General features: G+C 47.4%; 1 protein-coding gene across 3 annotated transcripts in view; it reads right to left on the bottom strand.

The window, feature by feature from the left end:
• The window catches only part of LOC309856954 (polyprenol dehydrogenase-like), a 140,486-nt gene that overhangs the window by 110,958 nt on the left and 13,594 nt on the right, over nt 1-15,934 (bottom strand). For 2 of the 3 annotated variants that reach the window (XM_082718762.1, XM_082718763.1), the window contains exon 2: nt 3,805-3,912. In XM_082718762.1, coding sequence (XP_082574888.1) covers nt 3,805-3,912 — 108 coding nt within the window. Of the gene's footprint in view, nt 1-3,731; nt 3,913-15,934 lie in introns of all 3 variants that reach the window. The other variant, XM_082718764.1, reaches the window with a different exon arrangement.

Raw genomic sequence — 15,934 nt, 5'->3', positions numbered from 1 at the left:
CAAGACAGAGCTGACCATTAAGAGACACACTTAAGCAAATATTTATTATCTGGTCCACACCAGAAAAAAAAAAATTTACTTGCCCCTGGTCTCAAAAGCCATCTTTTATATGGCTATTCATAAAGAATTATAAAGACAGATCCTCCACCAAAACAGTACTTTGAAACTATGAGAACTGAGATATTGTGAGCAAATGAGAAATTTAATAATTAATGTATTTATGGCAATATTAATGTGCTTGGGTTGGACCCACATTCCCTTTTCCAATTCTTCAACAAGTAACTGATTATTGTTTAAACATTAATGGACTCGGGATTGGCAAACTTGAAATTGGATATACACATCTCTTAGTTTCCATTTAGTGTGAAATTTACATTAAAGTGTCCACGATAATATTGTGTTAGGTGGCCTTGTATCAAACTGTCACACAAGATGAAACATTGTCCCTCTCAGAATATATGCAGTTACGCCCTGAAGGACACGGGGAGGAGGGAACGTTCACACTTCATTGGACTGCGCAGGTCAAACTGTGACCCGTGCAGACACCAGAAGCTCTGTGGGAAAGAAGCTACAGGAAGGGGAGAAGCACAGGAGCATTCTGTTTACTTCAAGAGAAGGAGAACTTTGGTGCAGGCAGGACTGTTCCTGGTCTCAGCAAACATCACCTAAATGAGGGGGTGATAGGGGAGTCAAGGTTCCAGTCCTCACATGCATAAGTACCACACGGTCCCTCACGTGCCTTCACTGCACTCTGTCTGTACATCACACTCCTCACTCAACTAGACCTCCTCATGAGCGACCCAGCTAGAATTCATCATAACCTACCAAACTAGACCTCATCATCACCTAACCGAACTAGACCCCATCATCACTTAACCCAACTAGACCTATCATCACCTAATCCAACTAGACCTCATTATGACCTACCTAACCAGACTGCATCATCATCTAACCCAAATAGATCCCACAATCACCTTACCAAACTAGACCTCCTCATCACTCACCCAACTAGACCTCATCATCACCTACCTGAACAAGACCTCATGATCCACCCAACTAGACCTCCTCATGACCTACCTGACCAGACTTCATCATCACCTAACCCAACTAGACCTTCTCATCACTCACCCAACTAGACCTCATCATCACTCACCCAACTAGACCTCATCACCACCTACCTGAGGAAGACCTCATGATCCGCCCAACTAGACCTCCTCATGATTTACCCAACTAGACCCTATCATGACCTAAATCATCTATCTAGACTTCATCATGACTTAAAATACCACACTGAGGCAAAAAGCAGAGAAATGGAACAATTTTTTTTTCTTTGCATTGTACTATTGCCAAGTTTCACAAAGAACTAAGAAGATGAAGAAGACAGGTGCACTAGAGAAGTCATAAGGGGCAGAGATAACCAGTGCTGGATGCCAGTCCCTGGCTGTTCTCAGACTGGAGGGTCCTCCCCATCCTGCTCTATCAGCTTCCTTCTACCACAAGCCAACCTCCAGCAGGCCCTCAGAGGAGACTTTGACTTCTTCTGTCCACGATGTGATGTCACTTTCTTTTTGTTTTTTGTTTTTAGTTTTTTAAAAATTTTCTTCATTTAAGAGAGAGAGAGAAAGTGAGAGCATGAGTTGGGCGCATGAGGCCAAAAGGAGAGGAAGAAACAGATACCCCGCTGAGCAGGGTCCCTGATGCAGGGCTCGATCCCAGGACCCCAAGATCATGATGTGAGCCAAAGGTAGACGCTTATCTGACTGAGCCACCCAGGTGCCCCCCTGACATTACTCTGATCAAGTCATCCCAGATGGTGGCGAAATCCAAGACAAGGCAGTAGTCTCCCGGAGACCTGAGTCCCTCTGATCACACACCATGTCTCCCTGATGTGCTCAGGTCCCAGGGAGAGAGAAACACATCATGTGGATGCTAAAATTGAAGAGGAGTTCCAGAAATGCACACTCAGATGGGTCCCCTGTCCTGCAGGACCCCCTCATCCGCCAACGACTGTTCTTCATCTGGGTGGGGGAAGTAGATATGGATGTTGGTAAAGACTGTCCTTGCAAAGAGTTGTCAAAAACTGTTCTGTCATTTCCACATTGATTCAGACAACAGGGATGTGGACCCATCTCTGAAGAAAAAAAACACGGATGAGGAAAATAGTGAGGTCCACCAAGAAGTAAGCGTCCCCTCCCAAAGCCTGGCAAAGGTATACCGTTCTATAGATCAGTTGGCTCATGAGAGAAAGGTGCCCACATGGGTCCATGAGGGAGGAAGCACTGTAAGAAACTGCACTTTTTCAAAAGAGTGACCCATGGGAAGGGCCATGCAATACAAAAATTTTAAGTTGTGGAGTCATGTTTGACAAAAGTGATAAAAACATCAAAGTTAGGAGCATGAGTCCATTTGATTATAGGAATGAACAGCTAAGTATATCCAAGTGAGTCACACCTCTGTGAGGACAACAGAAGGCCACACTGGCTAGACCTGGGGGCTCTCCATCTGGGTTAAGAGCCCCCTCGGAGATCCCCTCTCCCATGGAACGCAAGGGGGTCTTTGAGTTTAAACACAAGTAATCAACGTCATCATGACGGCCAACACTAATGTCTTGTCCAAATGCGGACAAGACACAGATGTCAGGGCAGGGTCTATGACTTGCCCACCGACACAAACCAAAGATATTTTCAGACCCAAGTTGAGGTGTTAAAGCTGACTCAAAATAAAGTTTGAGAGCGTCACAGCTTCCAACCACTAGGAGTTATGGAACCCACAAGTACGTCATGTTATTTGTCCTATAAAGATTTCATGTCTATGATCATGTGGCAAGTTTGTGTTCTTACATATTTTTATATCTGCATCGCAGTATCATTTGGTTTATAATGGTGTGGATTTTAGTTTGTGCATTTAGGCATCACTGGATGTTTGTGGGGTCCAAAGACTGAGCTTGTGAACAGCCAGGAAGGAGTGGAACACATGCATGTTTAAATACCCTGCCCCAACTATAAATTCTGACCCCAAATTATCCTTCAAAAACTGATGGCGGGCAAAAGATGGAGGAGAAAAATGGGAGAAAGGAAGAAATAAATCATTATTGAATAAGTAAATGACCATGGGTAATATTATGTAGAAAGTCTTAAGTGAAAACAATCCTTAACACCTAAAAGCAGACGTATAATATGATTTCTGTAAAAACAGACACCACAAAAGGTATTAATTTAATGCAAATCATGTCAACAGGAGACATAATTAGCATGAAGTGTTTGTTTTGAAGGTAATGTGCACAGTATCATTTTTCCCAGCAGATTAAAAATTCTACCCCCAATTCACTGGGAAAATTAACAAAAGTACAATGGGTTCGTTTGACCTCTGTTCGCTTTCCCAGGCAAAGAAAATACCTTCGTTTTCAAAGAGGAGTTAGACACCAGGGTAAGAAGCAGAGAGAGCGTTTCAAAAGAAGAATGGACAATGTAGTCTATGGGACGCAGCTTCAAAGGAAGCCAATCTTTGAACACCTGTTCCAAGTCGACACTGGGCTACGCCGTGTCTTCCCCAAATTCGTATGTTGAGGCCCGGACCCCCACACCCCAGGTGCTCAGAACCTGACCTTATTTGGAGAGGGTGTCTTTAAAGAGGTGGTTAGGGTAAAAAGAGGCCAATGACATGGGTCTTCCTTGCACTAGGACCGAAGTCCTTTCAAGGGCAACCTTAGGTGTTTCCCAGATGGGTTTTACCTATAAGCAAATCACTGTTTCTGTATGAGCCAATGACGGAGTATCTTCCATTAGCCAACAACACAATCATCACCTATGATCACACGCATGCCGAGTCTCGCCAGGTGCCTCGCCGTGGCATAGCCGATTCCATCCGTGCCTCCAGTCACTACGGCAACGCGGTCGGGTTGTGGGGCCAAAACTGGAGAAGAAGAAAAGGAAAAAAATATATATATATAATCAACGTGAGTTTTAGAAGCGGATTGGTTGGATTGGTCCTAAGTCATTCCAACCCGGTCAAAGACACCTGATAAACGCTTGCTCACCCCCAGCGGAGGCCTTGGCAGGACCCAACGAGAGTATCAGCGCAATGATGGGCAGAAAGGTCGGGAGCCAACGTGGGAGTAGCACTTATGAGCGTGGATGACACCCCAGCATCCACACTCCCAGGCAACATGGGGCAGGAAGTAGGTTTTACTACGTCTCAGGTATGGAGGAGGACAACAGACCAGGGGATGAATGCCTGCTGCTGCAACGAGTTTGTAGAACACAGTTTCCAAGAGGAGGGGACATGCATGCCACGCCACCCCCCACATGGGGAAGCAGTAGGATGGGTCAGGAGGCAGAGGGACACGGAAGTGTGGACAAGAGTCTCTATTGTGGGAAGAAATGGGTCAGGGAAGCAGGCTCAGCAGGTTTAGGATGGGCTGGTGCGAATAATTTCAGCAGATTCTGGGTCACAGGGGCTGTCCCTATGTGTGTGTCCCTGGCCCTGTGGTGATTTGCGTGGGCAGGGTAGACACTGGCCAACAACGCGGTTATGGACATGGTGGGACTGTGGATTGCCTGGTTTGCGTTGGAAGGCTGTGCTCCTGAGAGAGCCACATGCTATCTCTAGGAACCGGCCAGCCCTGGGAGCTGGAGCATTTGATGAAGGTGACAAAGATGAACTTTTTTATTTTATTTTATTTCAGATCTACTTATTTATTAGAGAGAGGCAGACGAGAATCTCAAGCCAACTCCACACGGATCATAGAGCCCAGTGCAGGGCTGGATCTCACAACCTTGAGATCACAACCTGAGCGGCAACCAAGAGTCAGACGCTTCACCGACTGAGCCACCCAGCACCCCAAAGATGGACTTTTTAATAAATGGTGTTGGAACATGTAAATAGACATTAAGAAAAAAAGGCAAAATTAGACCCATCTACACATCAAAATTAGCCATGGGGTAGAAGTTACACCATGAACATATTCGGGGGGGGAAAGCATGAATCCATTTATCTTTAACCTCAGAGTATGAAACGTCTTCCTAATCAAAAGTTGAAGTTGAGAAGAATAAGTAGATAAATTCTGCTACCAAAATAATTTTGATTGAAAAAAAAAAAAACACCAAAAGCAAAGTTCGAAGTAAATGATATATTTAAAACAAAAAGAAAAAAAAGCTTACAACCCTGATCACATGCAAAAGGCTATTTTCCTAGTATGTAAAGAGTTCTTACAAATCAAGAAAAAGAACACTCTGAGGAAACATAAAAAGGGTGAACATGAAAACATACGCCATGACACAGTCCTTACAAAGGCATGTGAGACTTTGCCCAATGAGAGGCATGTTCATGAGAACTCACTGAGACACCATTGGACTTGACAAGAGCAGGCACTTTGACACCATGCTTCTCTGTCACAGTGCTCGCATGTTCATGTATACCATGGGCAGCAAAGCAAGAAGGGGAACTCCCATGTGGGTGGGGGTCCTTGGGTGTAACCTGAAACACATTCAGGCTGTTGCAGCAAAACCACTTCTAGGAACGTGCCCTGGAAATCCATAGCAGACCTTCCATTTCTCCCTGCAGCTGTGTCCCTGGTGTCCGCACTCACACAGACACCGGTCAGCAGCCCTGAGTGGCTGTGATAAACCAATAAACTATGAAGATATTAGGGAATAATGCCCTGAAAGAGCTCATGGTCCTGTGGGACGTCATGCAAGCACTAAGAGCTCATATGTACTTCTAAGTGTGGTATCTGCACTCATGCGGGAGGTCTCTCTGCTGTTGGGATAATCCCCGTGCAACATGGCAGCCATTCCCAGTCAAGACTTTGTCTCAGTCGTACGGGCCCAGGGGTGCTCATTTGTGCCCAGGATCCCATCCAGAAGGCTTTTGTGTGCCCTACATGGGAAGAACAACCCTCTGCAACTGTGTGCTTTGACTGGCCTGCCCTACCCCCTCGGCCAGGGTTGCCTGGGTGCACACGCCTCCTCTCAAGTTCCCTGTTCCTCACTGCCTGGCCCAATGGCAGATGTCAGGCTGGTGCTCCACGAATGTTCACGGACTTAATGAGCTAACCCACCCATTGCTGAGTCAAGCACAGATTGAAGGCCACACCTACCCCAAAAGACCAAAGGAAATGTGCCATGATGTGAATGTGGGTATCTCCTCCTAAAATCCATGTGTTGAAGGCCAACCCTCCCATGGAATGGGATTGGAGGTGGGGGTGTTTGGGAGGTGATCAGGTGATGAGGATGGAGGTGGGATCTTTGGAAGGTCATCAGGTGCTAAGGGTGGAGGTGGGGGTCTTTGGGAGGTGACCAGGTCATGAAAGTGGAGGTGGGGGATCTTTAGAAGTTCCCCAGGTCATGAGGGCAGAGCCACCATGATGGAATTAGTGTCCTTATAAAGGAGACCCCAAGGAGACTCCAGGACCCTTCAACTGTGCAAGGACCCAGCCTGAAGAACGCCATCGACAAATCCATTCTAGCAGCTCCTTAATTTCGGACATCCAGCCACCCCAATGGTGGGAAGTAAGTGTCTGCTGCTGAAGCCCCCCCCCACAAAATCACTCCATGGTGTGTTTATTATGGTGGCCCAAATGGGCTAAGACAAGATGCCCTCATCCCAGGCAGATCCCCTGCCTGATGCTCAGGACATGCAGAGAAACAGAAGCATGTGAGGAACGGGCATGATGACAGAGCAACGTCTACACCCACCACCCAGGAATGGGGGGGGGCCCTAAGAAACCACATGACCACCAGGATCCAGTCTGACTCCTTAGCTTATCAGTGAGAAATGGACACAGGAACCCTGAACCACCTTCAACGCCAAGAGCAGCAGGTGGTCTTCCAGAATGCTCTCCTGAGGACAGCATCATCTTCACAAAGAATGCTCCTTGGGCTTTGATACTAAGTATGAAAGGTATTTGCAGGGATCAGAAACAGGAGGTGCATAATGGACACCCTACTCTAAGCCACCATGATGTTTCTGGATGAACAGAGCGAGTCCATGAAATGTCTTTCCAGGCCCATGGTTGCTTGCTCCATGCCCTGAAGGTCGTTTCCTACCCAACAGGTCTGCATCCAGTGTCTTCTTCCATTTGGCCAGAACAAGGATGGCACAGGTCCTCAGAATGTCTTCTCCCAAGGCCATGATGCGCCAAGCAAGTGGGATTGGCTTCCTGCCAAGCATGGCTCAGCCCACGCGGGGGTCCCTGAAGTCATCTCCCAGCTGATACCGTAATTTTGAGTCCCAAGTGCCGTAAGTGAGTTGACCCTGGAAATCTAAAAAGATTTCATCTCTACGTAGCTCATCATGTCTGTTTCAGGATATTTCTCAACCACGAGAAGAGTCCACAGAGCACTTGGGCCCCAGGTGAGAAGCAGGAGCTCCAGGTCATAATCGAGCATATTTCCAACAGGGTTACGCCTCTCCAGGGAGGTGTCTGTAGGTCATGGTGGGAAGGAGCACAGGGCTGAACTAGCCAGGACTCCAACCACCTGCTCAGGCTGCCAATCAGTCCTATCTTTGATAGGATATAATCATCCCAAACACAGTCAAGTGCCCAGTGACGGGCCCATGGGGCAAGTCCGTCCCCTCTCTCCAAGCTTGGGTGGATATCCATTGAGAACCAGTGCCACCCAAACACAAACACATCCTACAGTTCTGGAGGTCACAAATCTCCATCTCAAGGTCAGCTGATTGGAAATCTGAATTTCCATCTGCAATTTTTATTTGCCTTTAGCTTCATGACAACATGACTTAAGAGTTTCCAGGGCTTAGGACACAGACGTCTTTGGGGGCCAGGATTCCATCCCCCAAAATCGGGAGCCAAAATTACTGGGCACACGACTCAGATGGAGAAGCCTGACCTTGCATCAGCTTATTCTGTGAAATGGCCCCAAAGTAACAACAGGAAGACGTGGACCTGGAACCATAACGCCCCCATCAGGACTCGGCACGTGGCACATGTTCTCAAAATGGAACAAGGAGGCCTACGGAACCAAATCACACCAAAGACAGGCAGTGGCAAGGACAGGGTGCTCCAAAGCCAGTAATTATTGGCTGTACCCCAGAAATATATGCCCTGGCTGGTGAAGACAGGAGGAGACTCGTTCACAGCAAAAACCCGCACAGCCGTTTCCATGCCGATCTATAAATAAAGAGATGCACACACACTTCGCCAACAACTGTGATTTATGAGACACAAGGATCACCAAAAGTGTGATAAATGGCACCAACCGCTCGAGGTCATGGGTATTGTTTCCGGATATAAAAACTTACAGTGGAAAACTTAATTTTGCAAGACAGCTGTTACTAAGCCTTCCCCTACCGCGTGTTACTTGCCCTTTGGAAAAAGAACACTTGTATTTTCCTGACTTCAAATTTTAAACACATGCGTTCCCCAGCCATTAGGCGTCCCAGGATTCATCCAAATAAAAAGAAACAATTTGAAATAAAAAAAAAAAAAAATTGGGGGGGGGTTAAATGTTGAATGTGCCAAAGTACAATGTACAAAAGTTGGTTAAACAATGCACGTGAATAAAGGATTGATCAAATCCTAAAAGTCAGTCCCTGAGATAGATTTGAACCAGCCAAGAAGATTAAAAATCATATGCAGCTCTCCTGGTCATAAGACCCCTGCCTTGGAGATCTGAGGGCAAATTCAGCTCTGAGCTTCCTAGCAGCCAAGGAGAAAAGGGAAATAATAGCAGAGATGGCTCTCAGCAGCTGACCCAGTGCTTCCCCCCAACATGGGCCTCCTATTGGCTTAAATACACACTGTTTTCTGTCACTGGGCTCCAACACAGGTATCACCCCCCCCCGAAATTCCCTTCCATCATCCGTGCTGGGAGGTCTTAGCCATCCCGATGTGTGTGGCTTAAGATTCCCCCTCTCCTGGTCACACTTGAGATCCTTCTGTCCCCGCAGAGTTGGTATTGGCTTGGAGTTGCACAGCGCACTCGCTGATACTAAACAAATACAGGTGTCTGGGCTTGCAGAGACATGGGGCGTGGGTGACGGACACCCCAAGTGCATAGGGACTCCCCGTGCCCAGCTGGATCCCAGCAGAGGGCATGAGAATGGGAGCTCCATCTACTTCGGTAGGGATGTGACAGCCATGTGCTTCTGATTGAAACAGGTCTTGCTGGTGCAACTTCTGGGCTCTGCGATTAACTGAAATCCCCACACTGTAAAGATTTCCCTGCCGAATGTGGGTGGGCCTCGTCTAATCAGTTGATGGTGTTCATTGCAGAAAGACAGATTACAGGTCCCCACTCCCACCCCCCGCCCCAGCCAGAGTCCATTTCCCAGCAGACAGATTCAAACTGTTAACATGCCCTGCGTTTCTACCCTGCAGCATTTGGGTTTAACAAGTCTCCACAGTTGTATGAGCCAATTCCTTAAAATGATTAAAATTAAATTATTTGTGTGTGTGTGTGTGTGTGTGTGTGTGTAAACATATACACATAGAGAGGGAGATGATATATCATATATATATGTTTATAGATATATAAAGAGAGGGATGATCGTTAAAATGGATGATGATGGATGGAGACGTAGGTGAATGGATGGATGAATGGATGGATAGATAGGCCAATGCTGGTTTCCCCTGAGGCCTTTCCTTGGCATGTAGACCCTGTGTTCTCCCTGTGTCCGCACATGGTTGTCCCTCTGTGCGTGTCTGTGTCCACATCCCCTCTTCTTATAAGGACCCCAGTCCTATGGGATCAGGGCCCTCACTACTGCCCTCATCTTAACTTGACCACCTGCAGAGACCCCATTTCCAAATAAGATCCCCTTCACAGGTACCAGGGGCTAAGACTTCAACATACCTTTTTTTGCACCCTAGAGATTGGTGCACATGCATGCACACATCTGTGCAAGGCCACCCCAGCCTGGCTAGCGAGGCTCCCAAGGAGCACCGGCAAGCCAGTCCCTCTCCCTGCTCCTTTATCACCCAGAGGTGAGTCAGCTCCAGCCCAGATGCCTTCAATGCTTCCCCCTAAAACCCGGTTGCAATGAGACACAGGGGATCCCTGTCCATCCCCTCACATGCCATTCTGTGTCCTGCACACCAGCACCCACCATCGCCAAGTCCCACGGGCCAGCTCACCTCCAACAGGCATCGGGAGGAGCGCTGGGAAGGTGGCAGCTGTGAGCTGATCGGTCTGTACAGGGACAGCAGCTACTGCGGACGTACGGGGAGGCCGCCCAGGGTCACGGCTCACGCCTTCCTCCCCGAACCGCCCAGCTGATGTGCTTGGGGGGCAAGCCCACGACTCAGATGACAAGAAAAGCAACGCGCACCTCCCAAGCCCGTCTGCTTGGCAAAGGAGTGATGTTTGCAGGCCGAGCGGAGAAGGAGCTCCCATCCTGAGCCCGGACTATGTTTAGAGCCCTCGTGGCTCATTATTCTTTTTTAAGAACTGAAATGTGGCGGGTTGACCTCATGCTTCCGCCAGGGCCAGCTCGTAGGGAAGCAATTGTATGTCAGACCTCTGTGTCTGCATCTCACTGACCACAGCATAGGAAATAAGACCTGCCTCCCACAGCTAAAGATTGGAGATATTTAAAAATACTGATACAATAATCCACATATGCAAATACCCAAAATATCAAAATCTTGGAATCATTTACAGATTCAACTATTCAAATAATTGAAATATTCGAATACTCGAAGGATTTAAAGGATTTAAAATTATTTAACTCTTGGGATTATTTTTTGTTTATGTACTTACTGTTTATTTAAATGATCCTATTTAAATAATTTAAATTTTGACATATTTGGAAGATTTACCATATTCTTTAAATAACTTGCAGATTCAAATACTTGGGCCCCTTGAAATATTTTTAAAAAATAATTTACATATTCAGACACTTGAAAGATTTAAAATACGGCTGAAATAATTTACAGATTCGGATACTTGCCATGTTTAAAATATTGTTTAATTTACATAGTCAGATACTTGAACTGTTTAAAATATTGTGAGTGATTTAAATATTTCAACATTTCAAATATTTAAAAATCCGATCGTAAACACAGAAGGGGAGGCGGAGGTGGTTGGATCCCTCCGCGACCGTGTCTTTTCTAAGGACTGCGCAGAATCCGTGCGGATAAGGCGGAGCACGTCAAGAAAGGGTTTCACCCTAAGGAGTTGAAAGTCCATCAGGTAACATGTAAAGGCAAACAACAGATGCGGACCGTAGAAAAAGGGCAGCGACCTTGCTCGTAAAGGGGTCTCGTACAAGGATATGCACATCTTCTCTCCTCTTCCGAAGACCCAAAGAAAACGTACAAGGGACTCATGGATAGTGCATAAAACACGCCCGTGTAAAACAGCGTTGCAACACACTCCTCTAAGCACACACGACGAAAGGAAGACAGCTGACTCGTGATCAGCCATCACAACAGTGGGTCCCAAAACTTCACGCTCGCACCAGAACGAGTCACAGGGCACCAAGACTCTGTCCTTTTAGCAGATGAGGTGCCGAGGGCTGTGCAAAGCAGGCGTGCGTGCCTGTTCTCTCTGACCCAGCAGCTCTAATGCTGAGAGCTGCTCCCACAGACGCACTCCCACGGGTTCGCAAAGAGGCTCAAACATAAAAAGATACCCTCCCTGCCCTGCTGATAAGACAAAGATCTTCGGTGTGAATGTCATTTTATGCAAAGAGTCTTTACAGGTGTTCTTGCGAAAGAAAAGCTTATTGTTCCAGACACAGCTGGGAGGACCCTCCGGTGGAATTATACTGAGTTTGGGGGGTGGGGGGGGGTAAAAAGAAAAAAAAAGGCAATTTTAAAAGGTTGCATTGTGTGTGACTCCATCTATGTGACATTCTTGAAATGATGGCATTGTGGAAACGGAGAACGGACGAGTGGCTGGCCGCGGGTGCAGCGTGCATAGACATGGGAAGGAGGTAGCAAAGCTATAAGAGGGGAACATTTGGGAATCTGGGGGCAGGGAACATACCTGTGTCTTGACACAGAAAGGATGGTCACCCCCCCCCCCCATGACTGGAGGGATGCACCATCCTTCATGTTGCAAGGACATCCCAGATGGGTCACCCCACCACCACACAGGTGGCTGCCCAGGAAAATGAGGAAATATGGATAAAACAGCAATGATGGTATTCCTGCAGTCACGAGGGCTGGGATCACGTACTTTACAGCTTCGTAAGTTTTATCCCCGGAGGGAAACCGGGGAAAGGGAACACAAGGTTTCTCCATATCCTTTCTGGCAACTGCACAGGAATTACGGGATCTGTAAAAAGTCTAATAAGCTCAGTTCAAATAACACATTCTGCTCTTCAAAACACAATTTAAAAACAAAGAGTCTTTGTCCCATGGCTTCTGTCCCATTATGTTGGAAATGACTCATGGACTGGGAGGGTCTCACGGGCATTCTGTCCTCCTTTAAGGAAACGCAAACCAAAACCACAGTGAGATATCACTTTAGGTCCCCTCGCATGGGTCTTTCTTCAGGGGCAGTGAAAACACTGCTGAACAAACGTTGAAGAGCCGGGAGGGAAACTGTGTCCGTCCTGCATGGCGGGTGGACAGGGAAAATGCCGTGGGCACTGTGGAAAAGTAGTGGGGAAACCACACAGCCCGGCAATCCCACTCCTCACTCTCCATCTATCCAGGAGGCAGGGAAGCAGGTGTCCACAAGCATATGCACATGGGAAGGCCTAGAGCAGCGTTACTCACGGTAGCCAGGGAGATGTGAGCAGTCCAAGTGCCCACCAATGCACAGGGTCCATCCATGGATGGACTAGAACTCAGCCGTGAAAAGGATCAGCAGTCTGACTCCTGCTGCCTCGTGGAGGGACCATGAGGGCGCAATGCTCAGGGACAGAAGCCACACTCCCAAGAAGACCACAGAGGACATGATTCCATTTCTATGAAATACTCAGTATAGGAAAATAAGACAACCACCATGTTGAGAACGTGCCCATGAGCTCTCTGAAATTCTCTAACCATTAGACGTATGTGATGTGTTGCCAACTGACCTCCATAAAACTGGGGGAGAAAATCCAATAACAGGTTCATATGCGTTACGAGAAAGGGAATCAGCTTGAGGCCAGGTCAATCAGGCTTATAGGAGAAACAGTGTTTGGGGCATGCCCGACTCTTGATTTCGGCTCAGGTCATGATCTCAGGCTCTGGGCTCAGCAGAGAATCTGGTTGAGATTCTCTTTCTCTGTCTGCCCCTCCCCACAGCTCTTTCTCCCTCAAATAAATAAATAAATCTTTAAAAAAACAAAATTAAGAAAAAGAAGGTGTTTATAACATCACAGTCAAGAAAGGGACCATCCAAACAAAGCCAAGTATTTTCCATGTACAAATCCTTCGATTCCAATAAAACTCAGAGAAAGGATCCAAAGGAAAAAGATAATCCAAAGGAAAAAGATAAGAGACATATTACGAGGTAATGCAGAATTGTGTTTGAAAGGCATTCACGTTACAGAGTGATAAATGAAAACATCATGGCAAGATCCAAAAAAAAAAAAAAAAAAAAATCATATCCACCAGCAAAGGAGAGGTCAGACTGTTTTCTCACAAAGTCTTTGACTGATCGGACAAGGCCCACCTGCACTAAAGAAAGTCATCTGCAGAATTCAAAGTTAAGGTACTGACATAGGCATGGTGACCAAAGGTGACATGCGTTTTGCACAGGGTGGAGATGCTTGGCGATGGCGTCCTAGCAAACGATGCAGTAAAAGACTTGTAGACATGCGCTCTCCATGTCCCTTACACATAAAGGATGCATTAGTCAAGGGTCTGCCAAGAAACACACAAGAAGACTAAGCGGAGAGACAGAGATTTAATTTATGGGATTGGTTCATGTAACCGTGTATATTTGAGTCTCTACAGTGCAGGGTCGGGCAGGAAGCTGAGACCCAGGGACAAGCTAAAGTGGCAACCAGAGTCCAAAGGCCTCCTGGAGACAGAATTTCCTCTTTGTCCGGGAAGGTCAGTCTGTTTTCTCACAAACCCTTCAACTGATCAGACAAGGCCCACCAATCCAAGGGAAAAAGATAAGATTCCAACTAGTACGTAATGCAGGATTGTGTTTGAAAGGCATTCATGTCATAGAGCAATAAATCAAAGCATGATAGCAACATAAAAAAAATCACATCCACCAGCAAAAGGGAGGTCAGACTGTTCTCTCAAAAAGTCTTCAACTGATTGGACAAGGCCCACCTGCACGAAAGAGATTCATCTGCAGAATTCAAAGGCATCAACGTGGGCATGGTGACCAAAGGTGACACATGTTTTGCACAAAGTGGAGATGCTTGGCAATGGAGTCCTAGCATACGATGCAGTAAAACACTTGTAAACATGCACTCTCCAGATTGGAAGGGGTCCAGCCCCATCTCCCTTACACATAAAGGACATATTATTCAGGGTTCTCCCAAAAAGCACACCGAAAGACTAAGCAGAGAGACAGAGATTTAATTTAAGGAACTGGTTCACGTAACTGTGTCTCTATTCCACAGGACTGGCCAGGAGGCTGAGAGTCAGGGACGAGCTAAAGTGGCAGCCAGAGTCCAAAGTCCTCCTGGAGACAGAATTTTCTCTTTGTCCAGGAAGGTCAGTCTGTTTTCTCACAAAGCCTTCAACTGATCAGACAAGGCCCACCAATCCAAAGGAAAAAGATAAGATTCCAACGAGTACATAATGCAGGATTATGTCTGAAAGACATTCATGTTGTAGAGCAATAAATCAAAGTGTCATTGACAAAGTCAACAACAACAACAGCAAAATCACATCTACCAGCAAAGGGACGGTCAGTCTGTGTGCTCACAAAGCCTTCCACTGATTGGACGAGGCCCACCATGACCCTAGAGAGAGTCCTCTGCTTTACTCAAAGGCTACTGATTGCAATGTTAACCTCATCTAACCAGACCACCCTAGCAACACCTAAACTAGTGTTTGACCACATGTGGGCCCGCGTGGCCCAGCCAAGATGACATAAAATTAACCGTCACAATACACAGCCTTTCCATGCAACAAAGGTGTTGAGTGACAGCCATCAACCAGATGCCTGAACCTCCCTAAGGGAGTGAGCTCCCTCATGCGCAAAGCCACTGCCTCGAGCAAGGACAACAGAAGGACCAGCGTGGTAGTCTCCAAAGCAGCGCTGGATGGAAGCCAAGACCCAGACGCCCTACCCACAGCAGGCTCCCTGGAAAGGCAGGCCCTCCTTGTTGAATGCGCTGGTGGAGCAAAGCTGCGGGTCTCAGCGGGCAGGGACTCAGGCGGGGGATGGCCAGCTGAGCCAGAGAAGCATGAATGGGGCACCAAGATGGTGCCACGGGTGTGGACAGTGGCTCGTCCTTGTGAGCGGAGGACCAGGTGTTCAGCACGTGCCAGCATGTCTCGACATCAGGTGAAGATGTCCTGCTGCCTTCAATGGCAGTAGCAGATGGAGAGCTGGAGCCGGCCACTGGGCTCTCTTGCCTTGCCCAAGCTTGCTGTGTGGGGTTCTGAGACTTCCGTCTCAGAGCCACAGCCATAAGGACCCATGACCATCACCAAGTTCAACACACATGGGAGGCTCACCGTGACCATGCAGCACAGAGAACAAGCTCACCGCCCCTGCGGCATCCCAGAAGTGGTCTGAAATCAGGAGATGGGGCAAGGACCAGGGCTGGAATTACCTCCCTAATGAACCAGCCCTCCCCAGACCCAGGCTCTTGGCCAGTTCCACACCCACTGTGCAGCGACGAACTCATGCTACAGCCACATCAAGCTCTGCCCTTCCTCCAAATGCCCAGTCTTGCCCCAGGGAAGCAGCCTGCATTACCTGTGCTCCACTCAGGGAAAGGGAATATAATTCACAGCAACAAGCTATCAAGCCATGAGAAGCCACCAAGTCACCTTACATGAATCCTGAGAAGGGAAGGGAGTAGGTCTGCAGGCTCCCTCCTGCATGATTCTGGCTCTAGG

This window comes from Mustela nivalis (genome assembly GCF_964662115.1).
Source record: "Mustela nivalis genome assembly, chromosome: Y".
In the NCBI taxonomy this organism is placed as follows: domain Eukaryota; kingdom Metazoa; phylum Chordata; class Mammalia; order Carnivora; family Mustelidae; genus Mustela; species Mustela nivalis.
The sequence above is the reverse complement of the archived record's forward strand: the minus strand, read 5'-3'. Positions and strand labels throughout refer to the sequence as shown.